General features: G+C 43.2%; 3 protein-coding genes across 12 annotated transcripts in view; 2 read left to right on the top strand and 1 right to left on the bottom strand.

Annotated features, from left to right (window-relative positions):
* The window catches only part of SPATC1 (spermatogenesis and centriole associated 1), a 119,577-nt gene extending 110,329 nt beyond the window's left edge, over window positions 1-9,248 (top strand). For all 4 annotated transcript variants that reach the window (XM_074262622.1, XM_074262605.1, XM_074262598.1 and 1 more), the window contains one exon: window positions 8,734-9,248. In XM_074262622.1, the coding sequence (XP_074118723.1) occupies window positions 8,734-9,063 (330 nt within the window). In that variant the 3' untranslated portion in view covers window positions 9,064-9,248. The remainder of the gene's footprint in view (window positions 1-8,733) is intronic.
* Window positions 9,249-11,702: 2,454 nt separating this feature from the next.
* LOC141539615 (sphingomyelin phosphodiesterase 5-like) lies at window positions 11,703-15,144 on the top strand. Of its 2 annotated transcripts, none has more exons than XM_074262639.1 (8): window positions 11,703-11,824; window positions 12,012-13,033; window positions 13,124-13,196; window positions 13,628-13,768; window positions 13,861-13,950; window positions 14,185-14,248; window positions 14,334-14,469; window positions 14,637-15,144. In XM_074262639.1, the coding sequence occupies exons 2-8, from the start codon at window positions 12,161-12,163 to the stop codon at window positions 14,766-14,768; spliced, it is 1,509 nt and encodes a 502-aa protein (XP_074118740.1). In that variant the 5' UTR covers window positions 11,703-11,824; window positions 12,012-12,160; the 3' UTR covers window positions 14,769-15,144. The 2 variants fall into 2 exon arrangements, with proteins under 2 accessions (XP_074118740.1, XP_074118734.1); XM_074262633.1 differs by having other exon boundaries at window positions 11,750-11,824; window positions 11,962-13,033.
* Window positions 14,782-22,063, bottom strand: part of OPLAH (5-oxoprolinase, ATP-hydrolysing) — a 47,628-nt gene continuing 40,346 nt past the window's right edge. For all 6 annotated transcript variants that reach the window (XM_074262540.1, XM_074262548.1, XM_074262565.1 and 3 more), the window contains exons 17-27: window positions 18,089-18,249; window positions 17,798-17,899; window positions 17,320-17,494; window positions 16,967-17,151; window positions 16,603-16,749; window positions 16,354-16,488; window positions 16,117-16,266; window positions 15,880-16,037; window positions 15,637-15,797; window positions 15,266-15,363; window positions 14,782-15,027 (exon numbers count right to left, since the gene is read on the bottom strand). In XM_074262540.1, the coding sequence (XP_074118641.1) occupies window positions 14,881-15,027; window positions 15,266-15,363; window positions 15,637-15,797; window positions 15,880-16,037; window positions 16,117-16,266; window positions 16,354-16,488; window positions 16,603-16,749; window positions 16,967-17,151; window positions 17,320-17,494; window positions 17,798-17,899; window positions 18,089-18,249 (1,619 nt within the window). In that variant the 3' untranslated portion in view covers window positions 14,782-14,880. The remainder of the gene's footprint in view (window positions 15,028-15,265; window positions 15,364-15,636; window positions 15,798-15,879; window positions 16,038-16,116; window positions 16,267-16,353; window positions 16,489-16,602; window positions 16,750-16,966; window positions 17,152-17,319; window positions 17,495-17,797; window positions 17,900-18,088; window positions 18,250-22,063) is intronic.

The following is a 22,063-nucleotide window of genomic DNA, read 5'->3' on the forward strand; positions in this document are numbered from 1 at the left end:
CTAAATCGAACTTGTGAATGTAAGTTTTATATGATATTAATGTTTCTCATAAGAAAAAAATTTTTTACCAGCCATTGTAAAAAATGGATGGACTATTTCTTGACTAAAAAAGAGTACACTAAACTCACAAAGTCTTTGTGGATAACAAGGTCTGATTTTAGTTTGCCTTCTGGTGCTAACATAATTTAGGATCATAGAAATTAGATGTGAAAGGGTCCCAAGAGATCATTTTGTCCAAGCCTTTTATTTTATAATTGAGGAAATGGAAGCCTAGAAAAACTGAATGATTGGTCCAGGGTCACACAGGAAATGGTGATGGATGTTTGTCCCTCATTCTTTTTTTCTTTTTTTTTTTTTAAATTTATTTTTTATTTTTATTTAGTTTTTATTTACCAGATATCTGCATGGGTAATTTTACAGCATTGACAATTGACAAACCTTTTGTTCTAATTTTTCCCCTCCTTTCCCTCTTCCACCAGATGCCAGATTAACCAATACATGTTAAATATGTTAAAGTATAAATTAAATACGATATATGTATACATGTCCAAACAGTTGTTTTGCTGTACAAAAAGAATCAAACTTTGAAATAGTGTACAATTAGCCTGTGAAGGAAATAAAAAATGCAGGCATTGTCCTTCATTCTTGAAGAGGAAATCAGGGAGGTGATGCCATGACATGCAAGTGAACTGGATTAAGTGAGGAAGGGCTGGCAGACCCAAAATTCAAACCCAAATTCTTTTGAGTTTAGATCTTGAGCTCTTCCCAGTACATCACTCCTACGAATGCTCTGTCTGAAATCGCAGAATTTGGTCTAGGTATTGATTATGTAGTAGGCTTTTAATGGTATTGATAATCTATAGTCAACAACACCTATCTCATAATACCATTTGGGACTTCATGATAGTTTGAAACTATCATGAAGTCCCAGAGATTTACAAATGGAGGAAATCCATTCCAGCCCCCTGTTCACCAAATTCTCCATTTTTTTGAAATAAAAGTATTGTGGGGTATGGTTCTCTTTATCTAGCTCATATTTAAGTTTATTTTACCTTGTTTTTCTTGAAAAATTGTTTGAAATTGGATTGACATTGGACTTCAAAGGCCATCATTCAATCACTTTTCTGATAAGGAAATTACGTCTAGACAAGGCTAAGTTACTTTCCTCAGATCACATAAATAATAGTGTCAGAGATAAGATTTGAATCCAGCTTCTCTTCCTATAGGAAAGCTACCTGGCACAATAGGGTATTGGACCTGACTTCAGGAAGACCTGAGTTCAAATATAACCTCAGACACATACTAGCTATCTGATTCAGAGAAAGTCACTTAATCTTGTCTGTCTCAGTTTCTTCATCTGTTACTGATTGTCCTTCATTCCTGAAATTACATTTATATGTGACTTTAAGATTTGTAAAGCCCATTCTGGGCCCTCATTGCTGCTAGGCAATCCTTATATCCCTCCCTTATATATCCCATTCTCAAGAGAACTTCCAAAACTTTTCATCCCTTCTCAAACTTATTGATGGCTCTGCTCCCCACCTTTGGCTGAGAACCTTGTGTTAAATTTTACAGAAAAAAAAAAAAAAATAACGTTACTTGTCAAGTTCTCTTCCTTATCTCATATCATTCATATTCCTTCTGCTACAACCTTCTCTTTTATCCTATCTCACAAGGAAGGTGTCATTCTAGTCTTGCCAAGGCAAATCTCCCCCTACCTTCACAAAAGAGTTCATTCCATGCCATCTCCTCTCCCAGATTGCCACCTCTGTCATTCGCACTGGATTAATCTCTCCCTGCCTACTGGGTACTTCTCTAGTGGCTAAAAACATTACAGTGCATCCTCCATCTTGAAAAAACTTCACTTGATCTTCCCATCTCCTCTACCATTCTATTTCTCTTCTGCTTTTTGTGACAAAACTCCTTGAAAAGGTTGCCTGCAATCTTCCTTTTTCCTCATTCTCTTTTTTAACTCCCTAGAATCTAGCTTCTGTCCTTATCATTCCACTGAAATTGCTTACACCCAAATTTCAATAATTTTCTAATTGCCAAGCCTAATGGCTTTTTCTCAATATTTATTCTCCTTGACCTCTCTGCAGTCTTTGACACTGTCAATTGCCCATTTCTCCTTTATACTCTTTTATATCTAGGTTTTCAAAACACTCTCTCCTCAGAATCCCTTGCCATTAATCATGAATGCCTGTTCTAGGCTCTTCTTCTCCTTCTATACTATTTCACTTGGTTATCTCAACACCTCCCATTGAATTCTCTCTATCTTGATGATTCTTAAATCTTCATATTCTTCCCTAAACCTGTCTGCTGACCTCCAGATCCACATCTCCAACTGCCTTTACAATATCTTGAACATGATATCCAGTAAACATGTTAAAGGAACTAATGAGATCATGAAGTGAAGTAATATAAAGAAAAGAGAGAACCCTGGGAAACATGGTTAATTGGCAGAACTTTGAGAAAGATCCAGCAAAGGAGAATGAGAACAATCAGGTATACAGGTAAGAAGAGAATCAGGAGAGAGCAGTATCTTGAAGACCTTGAAAGAAGCAATTATCTAGAAGAGAATATCAGCAGAAAGGCCATTACATTTGGCAATTAAGAAATCATTGGTAACTCTGGAAAGAGTAGTTTTTTTATTATTATTATTATAGCTTTTTATTTACAAGATATATGCATAGGTAAATTTTCAGCACTGACAATTGCAAAATCTTTTGTTTCAACTTTTCCCCTCCTTCCCCTCACCTCTTCCCTCAGATTGCAGGTTGACTAATACATATTACATATGTTAAAGTATAAATTAAATACAATATATGTATACATGTCCAAACAGTTATTTTGCTGCACAAAAAGAATCAGACTTTGAAATAATGTACAATTAGGCTGTGAAGGAAATCCAAAAATGCAGGCGGACAAAAATAGGGGATTGGGAATTCTATGTAGTGGTTCATAGTCATCTCCCAGAGTTCTTTTGCTGGATGTAACTGGTTCAGTTCCTTACTGCTCTATTGGAACTGATTTGGTTCATCTCATTGTTGAAGATGGCTACGTCCATCAGAATTGATCATCATATAGTATTGTTGTTGAAGTATATAATGATCTCCTGATCCTGCTCATTTCACTCAGCATCAATTCATGTTGTCTCCCCAGGTCTTTCTGAAATCATCTTGCTGGTCATTTCTTACAGAACAATAATGGAAATAGTAGTTTCAGTGTAGTTCAAAGTAGTTTCTGAAGCCATACAGCAAAGGGTTTAAAAGAAAGAGAGGAAGAGGCACTAATTATTGATAATTTACTGAAAAAAATTACCCACAAAGAAAGGAAAGAGATAGGATGATAACTAGTAGGCACTTATTGCTGAGGAAATGGAAACTGATTGGATGCCCATCAGTTGGGGAATGGTTGAATAAGTTATGGTATATCAATGGAATGGAATAATATTGGTCTATAAGAAATGATGAGCACACTGACTTGAGAAAAGGCTGGACTTGCATGAACTGATGCTAAGTGACATGAGCAGAACCAAGAGAACATTGTACATAGTAACAATCTTATTGTGACTATGATAATCGTGATGATTCTTTTCAATTATGAGGTGATTCAAGGCAATTCCAATAGAGTTATGATGGAAAGTGTCATCTGCAACCTGAGAAAGAGAATTATAGAGACTGAATGTAGATCAAAGCATATTATTTTCACCTTTTGTTGTTGTTTGCTTGTTTTTCTTTTTCTTTTTCACTTTTGATCTGATTTTGTTTGCCCAGTATGACAAATATGGGAATATGTTTTGAAGAATTGCATATATTTAACCTATTTCATTTTACTTGCTGTCTTGAGGAGGGAAAAGGGGAGAGAGGGAGAAAAATTTGAAACACAAGGTTGGACAAAGATGAAAGTTGAAAACTATCTTTGCATGTATTGGGAAAATAAAATATTATTTTAAAAAAGCTGCTTGCTGATTGATCAATTCACTTGGGTTTTTCTGTATATATATAAATAAGACTCTTGAATCCTGAATCTAACTTGGGAAATTCTAAAATGTTCTAGAATTTAATGAAATTACCACATTGACCTATACAAACAGGAATCTGTGGGATTAGTGTTTAAACTTGGGAACTCTACTGTCCTTGATGGTTAAAGAGATTGTTTTTTTTAAAAAAATATTTGGAGATCCTTTCTATTTTTCATCTGTTTGTTGATCTTCCTTAAATGTTCTTGAAATGATTTTGTTTAGTTAACTTTCTTATCAAGCTTTCTTTTTAAACTTGCTTTTCTTTTTACTGCTCTTCTCCTTTATGAGACAAAACAACTCACAATATTCACATAAGATTGTAAAAATAAGTTTATATTTTTAACCACCTTTGTCTTCACCACCATATTTCTAAAGCTGTCATATTTTTATCATTATCAAGGTCATTTCTAGGTTGTTTGGTACCATTTTGTGGCAATTTATTTACATTGGTTAAATTTTTGCAAGAAATTTTTATAATCTGTCTTTTGTGCTTCTTCATGTGATGTAATTTGCCCCCATTTTACTTCCCCTTTCCTCTTCTCCCAGCACAATTTTTTCACCCTTTCTCTTTTATAGCATCACATCAAAGTCAACTTATATCCACACTCTCTATATATAACTCTTTCTAATTGCCCTATTATGCAGTTCTCAAGAGTTAAAAGTACATCTTCCCATATAGAGGTGTAAACAGTTATTTTTATTCCTTTCCCCTTTTTATGCTTCTCTTGAGTCTTGTATTTGAAGACTGAATTTTCTGTTTAGTTCTGGCCTTTCATCAGAAATGACTGAAAGTCCCCTGTTTCATTGAATATCTAGCTTTTCTCTTGAAAGATTATACTCAGTTTTGCTGAGTAGTTAATTCTTGGCTCCTCAATATTTGAATTGCTTCTTTTTAGCCACTTGCAATATTTTCCCTTTGACCTGATAATTCTGGAATGTGGCCACAATATTCCTTGGAGTTTCATTTTAGGATCTCTTTAAGGAGGTAATCTATAAATCACTATTTTTATCCTCTGGTTCTAGGATATCTGGGCAGTTTTCCTTGATAACTTCTTGAAAGATGCTGTCCAGGCCTTATTATCATTATTATTATTGATTGTGACTTTGTTAGTCCAATAATTCTTAAATTAACTCTCTGAGGAGCAGCTAAATGGTGCAGTGGATAGAGCACCAGCCCTGAAGTCAGGAAAACCTGAGTCAAAAATCTGGTCTCAGACACTTAACCCTTCCTAGCTGTGTGACCCTAAGCAAGTCACTTAACCTTAATTGCCTCAGCAAAAAAAAAAAAAAAAAAAAAAAAAAAAAAAAAAAAAAAAAGTTCTCCTGGATCTATTTTCCAGGTTAGTTATTTTTCCAATGAAGTACTTTACATTTTCTTCTATTTTTTTCATTCTTTTACTTTTGTTTGACTGATTCTTGATATCTCATAGAGTCATTAGCTTCCATTTGCTCAAAGCTAATTTTTAAGATATGATTTTCTCCAATTAGCTTTTGTACCTCCTTTTTCATTTGGTTAATTCTACTTTTAAAGGAGTTGTTTTCTTCAGTGGATTTTTTTTTCATTTGCTCAATACTTGTATTTTCTTAATTGTTTTCTTCAGTCATTCTTCCTGTTCCAAGCTACTTATTCTCTTTTGCATACATATCCTTTCTTCTTGAAATTTTTCTTTTTATCTTTTAAATTTGACTTTTAAAATCTTTTTTGAGCTCTTTCAAGATGACTTTTTGGGCTTAAGACCAATTCATATATCACTTTGAGGTTTCATATGTAAGCATTTTGTCCTCTTCTGGGTTGGTGTTTTCATCCTCTCCTTCACCATAGTAGATTTCTGTATATTTCTTGCCTTTTTTTTTTTTTTTTTTTTTGCTGAGGCAATTGGGGTTAAATGACTTGCCCAGGGTCACACTTGCTATTGTTTGGGGGGGTGGGGTGGGCTTATTCTTGGCTTTTAAAATTGAGCTCTGCTCCTGAGATAAAGAGGGAGCTGTCCCAAACTTTTTGTGCTAGGGGCCTTGGGTGGGGTTACTGGCCTACCTAACTGGAGTGTTGGGCCTAAGGTTTCTGATGACTTTGCTCACAATACTAAAGTAACCTGATCTAGTTGCACCTATTGTTGCCTGGTTTCTGGGGCTGGCAATTTGCCTTCTGAGCTGGGGCTGGAGTTTCCCTCACTGGCCTGCTATATCACTGTCCTATTGAGCCAGGACAAAAGGATATTGTTTGTTGATTTTCATGGTGGCTAAGAGCCTCCCACTGGCTTCCCAGACACCATCTAAGCTGAACTGCACTTCCATTTCACCCAAGTGGGACCAACTTTTCCTGAAGTCCTTTCAAGCTATCTTAAGCTGGAAATTGTTTCATTCTATCTCTTTGTAGGTTCTGTCACTTCAGAATCTGTTCAGAAACTGTTAGTGTTGCTTCCAAGGATAACTGGGGAAAGTTCAGGCAACTTCCTGGCTTCTCTCCATCATCTTCACTCTGCCTATCCATGAAACCTTCTTGAAGAAATTGCCCTAGATTTTAGCTATAATCCCTTTCTAAAATACTCACAAGTCACATCTTTGATGATACATTCTAGAACTTTGCCAGGATTTGAATGGAGGATCTTTGGACGCTAGAAAAAAGTATTTTTCACTAATTGGGGACATTTGTTAACTTTGCAGTCCTATACATTTTCCTTTCTCCAAATTTTTTTAAAGTTCAGTAATAGTGGCTCAGCAATCTCATACCAGATATTTCTCTACTTTTATCATTAATAGAATGACAGAATTTAAAATTTTAAAAAGACCTCAGCAGCCAATTTCTGCCCATAAAGGAATCCCCATTATAGTATATCTAAAATTTGTCATTTGGTCTCTATTTGATGACCTCTAATGAATTATCTATCCCACTTTTGAATAGCTCACAAGATGGGAAAATTTTTCCTTATATTAATCTTAAATTTTTCAGCATCTCATTGCTATTCATTCAGCTCTCTGGGAAGAAAAGAAGAAAGAATCTAAATTTTTTTTCACATGATGGTCAAATACTTAGATAGTTATGTCTCTCTTTAATCATATTATTTTTTACTACAGCTCATGTCTGCTGAATAGAGAAAATTGTCTAATTTTTTCCCTTCAAATCCCACTTCTGCCCTTGACAGCTATGGACTCTGTGATGAGAGACAGGTCATTCAACATTTAATTCACAAAATGAGGCTGCTTATCATACCTATAGTCTACACTTTACAAAGTTGCTTTAAGGCCTAAATGAGAGAAAATGTATGAAGTTGAGTTTCCAAAACTTTGTCTAGGATTCATTAAAGGTGGCCAGATTTTTTTCTCATTATCTCTTCCCTAATCATAGATTTCAATGTTTCCCTTGTTAACCATTGTTTTTCTGTTTTTCCTAATCCAAAGGTCATTCTTTTTTGGTGGGAAAAAGAGAAAGTTGAGTTAAAAGTTCTCTCCCTGAACAATAAGTGTAGTTCTGTCAATCCCGTATCAGGGTTCTTATAATTTCTTTCATCATTGAAATCATTGCTCTTAGCCTAGCTAGAAAACCAAAGAATTATTTTAAAATCTTGCTTATGTCACTATCTCTATTTACTCTGAATATAAACATTTCCTAGCTCTTTTGCTTCCATCTCCTGTATGAACTTTTTAAAAACCTAAGGAGTTCCTTGTGTCTGCTTAAATCACTTTCCTTTCTCTTTCTCATCACAATCCTTTGTGTTATCAGAATTTCTTTTTTTTGAGAGCATCCTAACTATCTTGGGTTGACCTGTGTAGAATTTTAGGCTACAGGACTCTACATATCCTTTCTCTTTGTTGGAGATTCTTGGAAATTCACCATTCCAAAATGTAAGGTAGGCATCAAACTACCTTTATCCTCTTCATAAATAACAAACTGTATGGAGTAGTCATATCCTCCCAAGGCTCCCATCATTTCTACTTTAGCAACCCCTAAGCCACTAGAATCAGATTCAGAATTCCCATTTGCCTCCTAGCTTCCTCTGCTTCCATGGTCTCCTTTACTGGATCTTTGTCTAGTTCACAGAACCAACCAGGAGAGCTTTCCCTCCCTGAACAGCTAAGGCAGGGTCCACAGCTAAGGCAGGGTCCTTGGTCCTCTTCTCCCACTATACTATCTCCATGTTTTCCAACCAAGGAGCTTGCTCAGAGGGAAAGAGAGGAAAAAAAAAAAAAGTCTGTCCCCTTACCTAAATGAAGAAATGTAGGGAGTTAAAGTGAATAGGCTTCCATTGATCTTTCCATAACTTTCCTATTTTGGCTTTTTTTTTTTTTTTTCAAATAGAATGCCCTGTTCTTCAAGCTGAAGGAACATCCCTCTCCTAACACTTCATTCTGCCATAGGAGAGTCTAATCTCTTAGGCATTCCTATTCCCACAGGCCCCTCCTGTCAGACCTAATGAACTGAGACGTTAGAAATATGGCTTTAGCATTTACTTGCTCCTAGACACCCTTCTCCTCCTCCCAAGTCACCTCAAACCTTCCTCTTCTCCCCCCCTACCAGACTAACCTGAGCCCCTTCCCTCAGACTCACTTGTCCCCTCTCTTCTTCCCTTAGGCCTCCCTGGTCCCCCTCTCCTCAGATTTCCCTACCTCATTCCATTTTCTCCTCCCAGACCTCCCCCTCTCCTTGCCTCTCAGATCCTTCAGATAACCCTCCCCTCTGAAGCTTCTCCTTCCCCCTCCTCTCCCCTCAGGCCTCCCTGAATACTTCAAATCACAAGTTGGATGAAGAATTGTGCCAGACACTCACTCAGCGTTATGTGAGTGTCATGAATCGGCTGCAGAGCCTGGGCTACAATGGGCGGGTCCATCCAGGGCTGACGGAGCAGTTGGTTAATGCTTATGGTATCCTTCGGGAACGGCCTGAGCTGGCAGCCTCTGAAGGCGGCTGTTATACCATGGACTTTCTCCAGCGGGTGGTCACGGAGACGGTACCCCCCAGCATGCTCAATGATGCCCTGCTGCTTCTCTCCTGCCTCAACCAACTCTCCCAAGATGATGGCAAACCTATGTTCATCTGGTGACTGAGATCTGCTAAACTCACACTGGTGAACTGCCTGTTATTTGTGTTTCCTTCAAATCGAATTTTCTGCTCTTCAAATTGAGGAAACAACCCTTGGGCATGGCCACTCATCACGGGCAAGGTCCTTCCTACCCCACCCCAGGTTCCCCACACACCAAGCAAAGCTATTAAAGCTATTAATTGCTAGGGAAGGAATCAATACTCTTGGGTTTTGGGTACCCAAATTCTCAATTGGGGCAGGTAAAGAAGGCATTGATAGCCGAGTTACCAGCTGTCTCTCACCCTCCTCTCAGGGCTTGACAATGGGATGGGCTGCAGTATCTAAAAGGTTTTTTTCCCCCAAAGTTGCCTTTTATACCACTTTATGCCTAACTAAACCCTACAAAGCCCCAGGCTTGGGGGATGTTGGCAGGATGGGGAAGAGAAGAAATAAATGTCTTTATGTCCTCTTAGGTTTTGGTTAAAATTCTGAAGTGATAATAAGAGAATTTTTACTGACTGTATTCCCCAGTCTAGGGGAGACAATAGTGTTACTTTCACACTTTTTCTTTCTTTCTCTCTTCTTTCCTCTTTTATTTAGGAGATATCATATAGGATGACAGTAACAAATAATGAAAAAAGTGTCAGATGTGGAAAAAATAGTTTTGCGTTCCAGCTTTGAACATCATTAACTGTGATTGTGGGAAAGTCAACTTTTTCTAGGCCCTACTTTCCTTATCTGTGAAATAAGAAAAATAATACTTGAACATGCTTTGTTATAAAGTGTGAGATATTCCTATTGCTTAGTAAAGAGTGAATTGAAGAACTAGACTTTGATTTCCTAACCTAGAGAGAACTTGAATTGACAGGGTCCCAACTCATAAGAAACAAAGAATAGTGATTGTTGCATTGTCCTTTTAAAAGTTTTGAGGACAGAGATGGAGTCTCACTTGAGGGAAAGGGGAAGACAGATAAACTCATCACCAACAATCACCAGCCCATTGGATTTGGGCTAGAATTCCAGCCCCTACTTGAGGCTCAGAGAATCACAGTTGCCTGGACTGCTTATGATAAGACAGATTAGTTAATTGGTAGAGATAATATTTTTAAGTCATCTTTTACTTTTATTTTTGAGTTGATGTTTTTTCTCAAAAAAGATTCTTAATGAAATCAAGGTGGCACTGTGAGAGAGAGGTGGGTTACAGGGAACTATAGGTATCACTGATGAACACGTGGTGATACTGCATCTCCCCACTTCCTCCCCCCCCCCCAAACTGGTACAGAGTGAGCTCCTTCAACAGACCCTTTAATTAGGAAGCAGGGCCCAGCACTTAGTGGCTACAACAAACTGAGCAGGTCCTTTTCTGCAGACTTGTGTTGGGATCTTTTATAGTAATAGACTGATCTGGTGGTAAAGGGGCTTTTACCTGGATTCTAGAGGAATAAAAAAGGGGACAGAAAAGATATTTTAGAAAAGATATTTTAGAGTCTGAATAAACAAGACTTAGAAACAATTGGAAATTTAGGTATAAAGATCAGGCCTGAAAATTTGGCTAAGGCTAGAGAGGTCATATGATCTCTCAACCTCCACAGCTCTTTGCTTATTCATCTGTTATAACTCTTCTCAGTATTCTGTCCATTATACCTGCTTGTATAGTTTCTGTTTCTTACCCAGTTCTCAAAAGCTTCCTGAGGTCAGGAACAGTCATTTACATACCCCCTAGAGTTGTGCACTTTGGCAAATCTCAATAAATGTCTGTAAAAAGAACGCAGATTAACTGAGGTCAAATTTATAAATAATTCACTGCAGTCGGCTTAGCCCGGCTGGGTTATTTAACTTTTGAGGTGGAGCTGCATTTGGATGCTTGAGGCGTTTGCTGACCTAACCGGTTTCTATTCCCCTTTTTTGTTTGGCAAAGGCTGGGACAGATAGTAGATCACAATTGATAAAATTGGGTAGATCAAGTTGGTAAAACGCTCAAAACTACCTCAAGGCTGCGTAATTTTCTGAGACAAAGGATGGACCAAGAGCTTTGCTCCCTGGCTATCTCTAATGCGGGTCCCTTCAAAATCTGCCTAGTTCAGCCCCAGACGCCAAAGCCAAAGACCTGCCCGTTTGGCAGACTGGCCGAGTTCCCAACTAGCTCCTTTTCCTATCCTCCATCCACTCTGGCAGCACCCTTTCTTGCTTTCTCCCGTTTTTTCACCTGCTGCTGCATAGAAGGCAGCGCTAGAGACACACGCCAGTCTTAGCCGCCAGTCAGACGAATAACGAGACGGCCGGAGGAGAGAGCCGGCCTTGGAGCCGACAAGACTCGCTGCGTTCGAGCCCCTTCCTACGAAACGTACTGGGTGACTCGGGGCTAATTTCTTTATCTCAGAGCTCCAGAGACTTTGCTACGATCCTTAAGCCTCCGAGGTGATGCCCTCTTTAATAACGGGAAAGCCCCGCGCCGATGGCTTCTCAGGTCAGGTCTGTCGGGCTGTTTTTCCCCTAGAGAAGGGCCCAGCGCGGCAGCAGAGCTAGGACTACAGCCCACTGCGGTACTAGTAGGGGTCAGCACAGCGTGTCCGGGCTCCCACTCCGCTCACGCCCGGGGGCTGCCTTCCCACAGCCCGCTCCCGACTGCTCTGGGAGGGACCACCCCCAGGGCCCCGGGCTTCCAGCCTTATCTAGCCGGGGCGGGACCTGCGTGGCCGGAGTCCGGGGGCGGGCTCTCGCTTTCGTCTTCACTTTCTCTTTCCATTTTCCGGCTTCCGCCGCCACGCTCCTCCAAGTTCAGGTAAGGAAAGGGATGTGTCCCCGGGACCTCCTTCCCGACCCTCGTTCCTCTTCCGCTTTGGCCCTCCAATCCCCTTCCTGGAGCCCCCTCTTCCCTCCTCTCACGCGTTCCACTCCTTGCCTGTCTCTGCTCTCCAGGGTCCCAGGTCACCCTCTCATTCCTCTGCCTTGTGGTCTCCTTTGGACAGATGATCGGCCTCCTACCAGATCCCCCAGCTTGGGGGGAAGATGAAGACCGGGGGCAGAACCAAGCCTGGTCCTGAGGAAGGCAGAGCAGCCCCCTTTCCAACGAGAGAAGCGCCTCTCAAGCAGGGTCCTGGGGCCCCCTCCTTCCCCAATGTGGGCCCTGAGCCCCGGTGCCCCCCCAGCCAGCTGGCCCCCGGGTCTGGGAGGGTTGCAGCCATCCCCATTTCCCCATCCCGTCCTGCATGTTCTGCACAGCCTGGCCCGGGCCCTGCTCTTCCCTGCCTACTGGGCCCTGGACAGGCTTCTGGTGTGCTGCGTGCCCACTCCCCGCACTCCATTTCCCTTTTTGACTCCCCTCCCGAGGGGGTTGTGTCATCTTCTGGTCACCCTGCTAGGAACGTTAGCTGCCCTGCTGCTGCTGATAGCAGCTGTGCCCCTGCTGCTCCTGGGCTTGCTGCTCTGGTTACCTCTTCAGCCTTGTCGCCGCCCTTTCTGCTATCAGCCACCTCCCAGGAACTGGACACCCCCCTCGCCCTGGTGCCCCTCATCAGATCCCCAAAGAAGCTTTGGCTTTCTCACTGCCAACCTCTGCTTGCTGCCCGATGGCCTGGCCCGGTTCAGCAACCTGCAGCATAGTCAGCAGCGGGCAGAGTACATGGGCACTGCCCTACTTGGGGGAGCCAAAGGGCCAAGCTATGGGGCCACGGATTCCAGTCCGCCCCAGGCTAGTTCCCTGGTAGGGGAGCTGACATCAGCCCTGCCTAGTAACCTGGATTTTGTGTGCCTTCAAGAAACTTTTGACATACGAGCTGCAAGCAGGCTAGCCCGACGCCTGGCAACCATCCTAGGCCCTGTGATATATGATGTGGGGACCACCGGCTTCTCTCCAGGGCCTCAGCTCAAACTCCTGGGTAGTGGGCTCTTGCTGGTCTCCAGATACCCGGTGCTGAGTGCCCGCTTCTTGCCCTTCCCTAATGGCCGGAGGGAAGATGCGCTTGCCTCCAAGGGATTACTCTCGGTTCAGGTAGGCAGTATTCCTAGGGGCCGCTTGTGGGTCGAGTCTAGGGGTCAAAGATTGACCCTGGAAGAGATGGCAATGCCCATGGTGTTGCAGGTACAGCTGGGCATGCTGGACAAGCGGAGGATTGTGGGCTACCTGCACTGTACCCATCTGCACGCCCCTGAGGGTGAGCCAGAACCCCAGGCTAGAATGTCTTTTAGGGAGTCCTTCCATTAAACAAATTATCACTAATACATATCAGCTGACACAAGAAGCTGGCACTGGTGAGGGGACTGCTCTTTCTTTAAAATTTCCTCAATGCCCAGCCTTTCATCCCTGGCCCCCAACCCCACCCCATCCTCTGCTAGCACATGGTTTACTCTTACTATACTCTACCTTTTATGGCTGAGGCCATAGCTGTCTTTGCCTCACTGTCCTAACAGTTCCCAAGTCCAACCCCTGCCCCTGTTCTTATTTCCTCCATGGCCTCTCTGTTGGTGACTCTCACCGTTCCCCTGACCTCCCCACCCCCATCACTCAGTTTCCAGATTCACAGGGTTGGAGGGGAAGGGAGGGAAAGGGCAGCAGGTACCCTGGCCCATTCCCTACCTTCCTCAGAGGACTGGGCCATTCGCTGTGAGCAACTTTCACTTCTGCTGGGCTGGGCTGAGCAGTTTGAAGCACAAAGTGACAAGAATGATGATGCTGTTGCTTTCAGTGTGCTCATGGGTGACCTCAATTTTGACAACTGTTCCCCAGGTATGGGACAAAGGCCAAGGGAGGAAGGGGGGAAAGTAGTTAGCCCTCCACTAACCAAGCTGTCATTCTTTTCCCTCCCTTCTCTCCAAAAGATGATGCCCGGGAACAAGAGCATGAACTGTTCACCCACTTCACAGATCCTTGTAGGTTGGGACCAGGTCAGGAGCAGCCCTGGGCCATAGGTAGGAGCAGCCAGAATCTGGATCACCATTCCCTATCCACCCCAGCAGGAGAATCTTAGAATGAGACATCTTTCCCTTCCAAAAAAATAGCCCTGGACAGGGAATTGGGGGTCCCCGCACTTTCTGTCCTGGAGCCCCAGACTTATCCTTCCTTCCTCTGGCCCTGAGGGGACAAAGGAAAGCAAGATGCGCTCTGGATGCGCTCTGGATCTTATATCTCTTTCTGGCCCCCAGGAACCCTACTGAGTTTCCCAATGCTACACTGCCCAGTGGCCTGCTGTCCTGTGAAGCTGAGAAGGCAAGTGTCCCTGAGACAGGGTTTGGATGCTGTAGCACCACTTCTTCCCCAATAAAACCTGCCTTTCCTTTCTTTATTCCTCTAGTGCTCTGGAACAGGAGGATGGGCGACATATGTACCTTGCAGGTCCTCCCACTGGGAACCTCCCCCTGGGGTCCTGGCAAGGCAGAAGAATAGACTACATCTTATATCGAAGACAGACTCATAGCTTTCTCATCCCCGTAAGTGCAAAATGGAGTGGAGAGCTAGCAATTTGAAGGACAGGAATGATAACACTCAATTTTTCATTTACACTGGGGCCATGGGGGAGTTGGATCTGAGAGTCTGTGGGAGGAAGGAAGAAGGGGGGGATCTTCCCTCATGTAGAATTCCCTCCTCCATCCCACAGGCCGTAGAGCAAGTGACTTTTAGCACTGGCCTGGCAGGCCTGACTGACCATCTAGCTGTAGGACTACGACTCAGGGTGACCACAGAGCCCAGGACAATGTCAGACCCGGGCAACGCCAACACTGAACAATGAAAGCAGCAAACTGTGACCGTGGCTTCTCCCCAGCCCTACCCCTGTGGCATGGGGGCAACTTCAGGGATCTTTATTGTTGCCCTAGCAGGGTGCTCACCACCCCCCTCACCCTTCACACACCCTCTTGTGCCTGTCGATACTCGTAGACGCTGCCTCGTTCAGGAAAGCAGGTTGAATGGGGTGGGGAGCCAGGGGCAGGGGCCGGCTCCTCAGGGTCCCCATACCCACCTCCACCTGGTGTCTTCAGGCAGAAGGCATCCTGAAGTGACAGAGAAGAAAAGATGACCCTCCTTTCCCACTGTTTTATTCCAGCGGCTCCTTTTTTATACCCTTCCCTTTCCTCAATGGAGCCAAATTAAACAATGGACACCAGCAATCCAGAGTTCCAAAGCTCACTTTGTAGGTGCTTGGGGATGTTTGAGGAGAGGTTCCCAGAATCTCTGGGGGTTTTTTGGAGTACTGAATACCCTTCCCTCCCCATCTCTTGAGTTCCTTACCCCAGGATACACGGTCACGGATGTTTTTCCCCCCAGACTGATGGTCCGTCCATCTTTTCGGATTAACAGATTAAGTCCAGGGGCTCCGGGTTCTCCCCCTGAGAAAAAAAAAAAAAACACAGCAGGACCAGTTGAAATCTTAACAATCTTTTGTCATACCTAGGAATCTTAACAATCTTTTGTCATACCTAGGCTGACTGCAAGATATGACCTTGGTTCTCTCCGGGCCCCTCCCCTTAAGTATGCCCTTTGGTTAGCCCAGGAAGGTCACAATTGTAAAGAATTATCCCAAGTAGAATAAAACTGTGAAATTTGTTTGGGGGGTGGAGTGGTCAGTGTGAAGGAAGGAGGTTGGGAAGGGGGTGTCTCACCAAGGAGTCCATAGGGTCTGAAGGCTCGGCGCTCAGTCAGGACAGATAGTACAGCTTCTTCTCGGAAAAGAAGCTCTCTTATCACTCCATCCCCACCTCGGAAACGGCCCTTCCCCCCTGAGCCTTCCCGCAGCTCAAATCGACGAAGAATCACAGGGTACCTGGGGGAACAGAAGGGTTCAATGTGGATCTCTCCTCTCCCCCCACCTTGTGAGGGCAGCTGCCCCTGACTCGCACACTCACCGACTCTCCAGGATCTCAGGGTCAGTGATGCGGGTGTTGGTCATGTGACTGTGGACCCCGCTGCGCCCGTGCCAGCCTGGTCCTGCCCCTGCGCCCCCTGCCACCGTCTCGTAGTAGCCCATATGGGCATTCCCCAGAGTCACATTGTTCATGCAGCCCTGAGGAATGGGGAAGAGAGGGTGGTGTAAGAGCCTGCCATGGACACTTAGCCCTTCCATCCCTGAGCATAACCCAGACCTGAGAAGCAGCGCAGGCTCCAAAGGCAGCCAGAATGACGTCTACTACCCGCTGGGAGGTCAGCACGTTGCCTCCAACCACAGCTGCATCTGGAGATGGATCCAGAATGGAGCCCTGCGGGATCACCACCTGAACTGGAGCCAGACAGCCCTAGGAGTCGGGGAGAGGGAGCAAAAAAGCTTGATAAATGGGGAGTGCCCCCGATGTGGTGCAGAGAATGTGACACAGGGGACCCACCTGATTCAGAGGGATGTCCTGGCCCACCAAACAACGCAAGCAGTAGATGAGAGCTGACAGTGTGATGGCTCGGGGAGCATTCAGATTGCCGAACACCTCTGGACCTGTGCCACTGAAGTCAAAGATGGCGCTGCCCTGGAGCCAGAGAACTGTATATCAGCTGAGACCCTCACCAGAAGCCCACCCCCAGGCCTAGTCAAGGCACAAACCCTACCCCTGTCCCAACCTCTCCCTCCATGGTGGTCCTACCTGTACCGGATTGAGCTTCACCAGAAGATGGATGGGAGAGCCGTCATCCATGTGATCCTGGGCACTCACCTCCAGGGGCAGCCCTTGGGCCTGCCGAGCTTCCCCAAAGGCCCGGAGCATCTCCCGGACAGCCAGCTCTGCGTTAGCCTAGGGAAGCAGACACTCAGGGATGCTTTCCACCACAGACTTAGTCAGTTCCTGGCAAGTTGTTCTGCTAAGGTTCTGCTCCCTCCTCTTCTCCCCCAGCTCTACAGATCTTAGCATCCCCCTGTCTTCTCTCCCAAGGCCCAGTACTCTCTGCAGGAGAACAGGAAGAGTTTGTAGAATGTAAATGGACAGCACACAGCTCAAGGTCTGTTCTCACCTGAATGTGGGCCATGTAGGCCTGCACCACATCTAGTCCATACTGCCCGATCAGCTCTCCTACCAGCTGGATCCCCTTCTGATTGGCTGCCACCTGGGCCCGGAGGTCAGACAGGTTGTCATGGAGATTTCGGGTACCACTGCAGCCAGGAATCTTTCCTGGAGCTCTTAGGACTTCTGTCACAGCTGGTGGGGTACAAAAGAATGGAAAGGATCACTGGCTGATCGGTTTTCTTTCACCCCTTCTTCTCCAGCTCCCCAGCTTCTCTAGACCACATGCCTAAGCTCCCTTCTGATTACTGTTATCCAAGTGGTCCTTGTAGTCCCCTCCCCACCTCCCCCTTCACTCCTTACCCTCCTCCTGGAAGACGCCTCTCTGAACCAGCTTGAAGGACAAAAAGACAGCCCCTTCTTGTTGTAGCGCTGTGGAGTGGGGGGGCATGGAGCCTGGCGTGATGCCCCCTATGTCAGCATGATGCCCTCGGCTCGCCACATAGAACACAGGGCGGGGCTGACCAGGCCAGAACACCTGTAGTAGCACAAGTGAGGTATAAATGAATCGGGAAGGGGGCAGAATCATAGACTTAGAGCTAGAGGAAGATTTCAGGGGTCCCCAAATGCAAGCTCTCGTTTATAGAGGAAGACTCTGGGGACCAGAGATTAAGTGACTTGTCTAAGATGACACAAATCTTAGAGGCAGACCTTAGACCTCCCAGGGCATCAGGTCCTCCAAAATCAGTCCATTATGCTACTCAAGGGCCAGGTGTCCACCTCACCTTATGGTGATGACTCTGATTTGTATCCCCTCATCCCACAACTATCTCCCTCTCACCGGAGTGATGACTGTCAGATCTGGCAGGTGGCTGCCCCCTGCTCTCGGATGGTTGCTCAGAATTACATCCCCAGGTTGTAGATCCTCACCCAAATGACTGATCTGTAAGCACAAGGCACAGGGAGAGGGGTTAGTGAAGACAAGAGTTAAGGGGATTTAATAGTAATGGGGAAAGGCCAAGGAACTGAGACAAGTAGGCCTTACAGTTCCTATCTCCATCACAGGGATGGGAGACTGGGAATGGGGGCTAGGGGCCAAAGGAAGAGGGAGAAGAATAGGGTCTGTTCAGACCTGAAACTGCACAGTTTCTTGCATGGCACCAAGATGCACAGGAATGTGGGGTGCATTGGAGACCAGGCCTCCATCAGGCCCAAAGAGAGCACAGGAAAAGTCCAGTCGTTCTTTGATGTTTGTAGAGATGGCTGTACGCTGCAGGATGCGCCCCATCTGCTCTGAGAGGGGAGGCAGAGTTATTTGAACTATCTGATCTCCTATTATCTTCATTCCACTGTGACTCCCATTATAAAATGAACCCACAAGAGTTTTAGAAGGCATCCAGTTTAACCTTCGCTTAGAGTAGGAACTCCTTGGATAGTATCCTGGACAGAGTCATCCAGCCTTTATTTAAATATAACTCACTAGTTCCCCAACTAGCTCACTGTGTTGTGACAGTTCTGATGGTCAAATTTTCCCATCATTTCCTCCTGCTGAGCAAATATCCCCTTCCCTGTAGCTTTGTCTCCTCTACCCCCACACCCTCCATCCCCTGTTCTTAATTCTGCCTCTTGAGACCAAGAAAAAGCCTGATCCCTCCTGGGTACCTGACAACAGTTTTAATGTTCTACGAATAAAACAAAGGAAAGTCCTCATGAGTGGAAATTACAGGGTCCAAATTCTGTAAGCTTAGTCTCTGCAAAAAATTACACCTAAGTGTGCCATTGAACTCAAGGGTGGGTGTACATGCACACTTTTCTGGTATGTAGCTTCCTCCAGCCACAACTCTAATGAGATAGGAGTTCCAACACAGGTCACAACTGGGTTGTTGGTCACAACTGGGTGGCCCTGGCAAAGAAACAGTGCCAGGATGTTCTTGGCACAAAAAAGGGCCCTGAATCATTGTTCAATCAAGATCAAGTAATCAGAAACTCAGACAGGGGAGCCAAAGAGCCAGATACGTTAAGCAGCATCTCCAAAAGAAGGAGGATAAAAGCCAAGAGCCAAATAAAAAGATTAAAAGGAGGACTGAGAAATGGGGTCCAAGGCTTGGTCTAGAAGCTTGAACAAAGAGTTTTCTCAACTTGCTGCTACCAGGTGTTCATCTGAGCCCCGAAGTTTACTTAGGTAATGACATTTTACCAGCTAAAGGTCTCCACCAATTCTGGAGAATGAACATAGCAAGTTGACATCAGCTAGATCCTTTCTGAACTACATCCTTCCAATTCTACCAAGTACTAGAAACCACCCCTATCTTAGTTGTCTATCATTAATAAAAGGGGCTGTCATGAATCCAGCAACTCTAGTGCATCTAGGTCGGGAGTATGGAGCACAGCATAGCACAGCAAGGGACAATAAAACAATGGGGTGAATACATATGAAGGCAGAAAAATAAGCAGGTCACCTGCTCCAATGGATCTGTGACTTCATGGATGGAAGTCCTCCCTCCAACAGCAACATTGCTCTCATTCTGTGAAATTTATGCCTATGTGTTCCTAATTATTTGCCACAGAAGGTTCATCCAACTTGGTGAGGTGACATTGTACAGATATCAGAAAAAACATGAACTGTTCATTGTTTATCCCTCCTTCTCCCTAGATGAATAGGCCTTTTTTTAATCTCCATCATACATTTCTCAGATAACAGTCATTTATCACATCTATAAAATTCTTAGATTGCAATGTTCTGAAGCCAACTCACGTCTACCTGGTATTTCTTTTTGAACTTTGAACTTTAGTCTTCTACCACTTATCACCACCAAAAGAATATTGGTGTTTAAAGGGAAGTCATTTATTTCTAGGAGAAACGGGAATTATTAAAAAAAAAAAAAAAAAAAAAAAAAAAAAAAAAAAAAAACAACTGTCTGATTTCCTACAACCATTCCAGCCCACACTCCTATCCATTGTGAGTTCAGCTTACTGCCCCTTTAAAACATCTATCCAAGATATATAATTTGAGCAATAGACATTCTTCATCCACTTGGATTTTTTTGTGTGAATTATTAGAATAAACTTTTAAAAATAATTATATATCTCATTGAAGAGGTTCCTCAGTTTTCCAGCAGCTTGATGCAATTCACTGACATTCAGATATATTTTATGGTTAATATCCCAGATTTTTCCCCACACCTTTACTATCTTCCCTCTTTTCAGAGACCTTGAGAACTGATCCCTTAGTATTTTTCTATGCATATGAGGTCTGGTCCCACTGCTTCTCAATTTTATTTTCTTTCTGGTCATTTCAGCTTCCTTATACAGTACATCTGGGACTATGTCCAAATGTCCCACTGTCCTTGACAGGGAAAAGGTTTTGTTAGAGAGATCTTGACAGTGCATTTTTCATCCATTTGTTGATCTTCTTCCAGTTTCATCTTTAAAAACCTTTGAGATGATTTTGCTTAGTTAAGTCCCTTACCAATATATCTTTCCCTGACCTAGCTTCTTGCTCTATTTTGGGAAAATGTCTCCCGTAATATTATACTATTCTGCTCTGTAAAGTTTTTTAAAAACAAGTTAATATTCTCAGTCAGTGCTGTCCTTGGTTTCCATCTCACTTTCTGCATAACAAAAAGAGCAAGTGGTTACTGACTGAAAAAATATCCAGGTTCTTTTGGTCTGCTCTTTATGGCAATTAATTTATATTAATTAAAATCCTTTAAGAAATCGTTGTCATCTGCATTGGTGTCCATTCCTCTACCTCTCTCCTACTTTCCACCTCTTCTGAGCATCACTGGTTTTATCATGTTAAGATGGGGTTTATTTTAGCTGCCCACCAAATTTATGATCTGTTTTTTTCTCATTTGGATTTTTCTGTTGTGAGGATGAAATAAGATATTTATAAAGAGCTTAGCACATAGGAGGTGCTTAATAAATGTTCTCTTCCCATATATTATGTTGACATTTGGATTGGATCTTTTCCCCCAGTGAGTTGGTGGTTTGCCTAAAGAGAGCCAGCTGATTCAGGAGTAACTTGTGCATCAGTGACAAGGCATTTTGTCAGTTAAAATATTGATTTAGGGGCAGCTAGGTGGCGAATAGAGAGAATTAACCCTGAAGTCAGGGGGACCTAAGTTCAAATCCAGGCTAGCTGTGTGACCGTGGGCAAATCACTTAATCCCAATTGCCTCAGCAAAATATAAAGAAATTAGAGAGAGAGATATAACTTTTGTGATATTATTTGATACTTATTACATATAATATCTTCTATTTCTTTTCTTTAATAAGCATACAAGAGACGCTCTTTTGGCCTCTGAACTATAAATTTCAACCTAATTTTTTTTTTTTTTTCCTTTTGCCTTCTTCCCCTCCAATTACCTTTGGATTGAAGTCACCATGTATCCAAGGATATGTTAAGTTCACTTAGGGAATACTTTGTAGTTTTTTTCTATCTCTTTATTCTCTTTAACAGATGCTGACAGAGAAGCTACAATTATTTTCTCAGGGGTCTTTCTGCAAATATTTAACTTAAGTGTCAAAATATAAAATGACCAAATGTCCCATGAAATATTTCTTGCAGCTTATGGGCAAACAACAAAACCAACTTGTATCTGATTCTCCAAGAAGAACCTTTGCAATTACAGGGCATATGAGCAAGAAACATCTGCCCTCTAGCTGTACCAGATATAAAACTAAATCATAAAGTAGCAGTCAATCAAAACCATTTGGTACTGGCTAAGAAACAGAGTAGTTGATCAGTGAAATAAGTGAGGTTCAAAAGACACAATAATTAATAACTATATAATCTAGTGTTTGATAAACCCAAAGAATCACGCTTCTGGGATAAGAACTCACTATTTAACAAAAACTTCTGGGAAAATTAGAAACTAGTATGGCAGAAATTAAGTATTGACCAACACCTAACAGCATATACAAGATAGGATCAAAATGGATCCATGATTTAGACAAAGAGTGATATTATAAGCAAATTAGGAGAACAAAAGATAGTTTACCTCTCAGATCTGTGGAGAAGAAAGGAATATGTGGCAAAAGAACTAGAGTTCATTATAGAACACAAAATAGATCATTTTGATTTATATTAATATATATTATTATT

Source organism: Sminthopsis crassicaudata, chromosome 1 (assembly GCF_048593235.1).
Source record: "Sminthopsis crassicaudata isolate SCR6 chromosome 1, ASM4859323v1, whole genome shotgun sequence".
NCBI classification, from domain to species: domain Eukaryota; kingdom Metazoa; phylum Chordata; class Mammalia; order Dasyuromorphia; family Dasyuridae; genus Sminthopsis; species Sminthopsis crassicaudata.

Excerpts from the sequence above, each read along its gene's own strand:
- LOC141539615 (XM_074262639.1), top strand. The coding sequence starts at position 12,161 with ATGTGGGCCCTGAGCCCCGGTGCCCCCCCAGCCAGCTGGCCCCCGGGT. Across the intron at positions 13,769-13,860 it reads TTTTGACAACTGTTCCCCAG|ATGATGCCCGGGAACAAGAG; the intron begins GTATGGGACAAA and ends TCTCTCCAAAAG. Across the intron at positions 14,470-14,636 it reads CTCATAGCTTTCTCATCCCC|GCCGTAGAGCAAGTGACTTT; the intron begins GTAAGTGCAAAA and ends TCCATCCCACAG.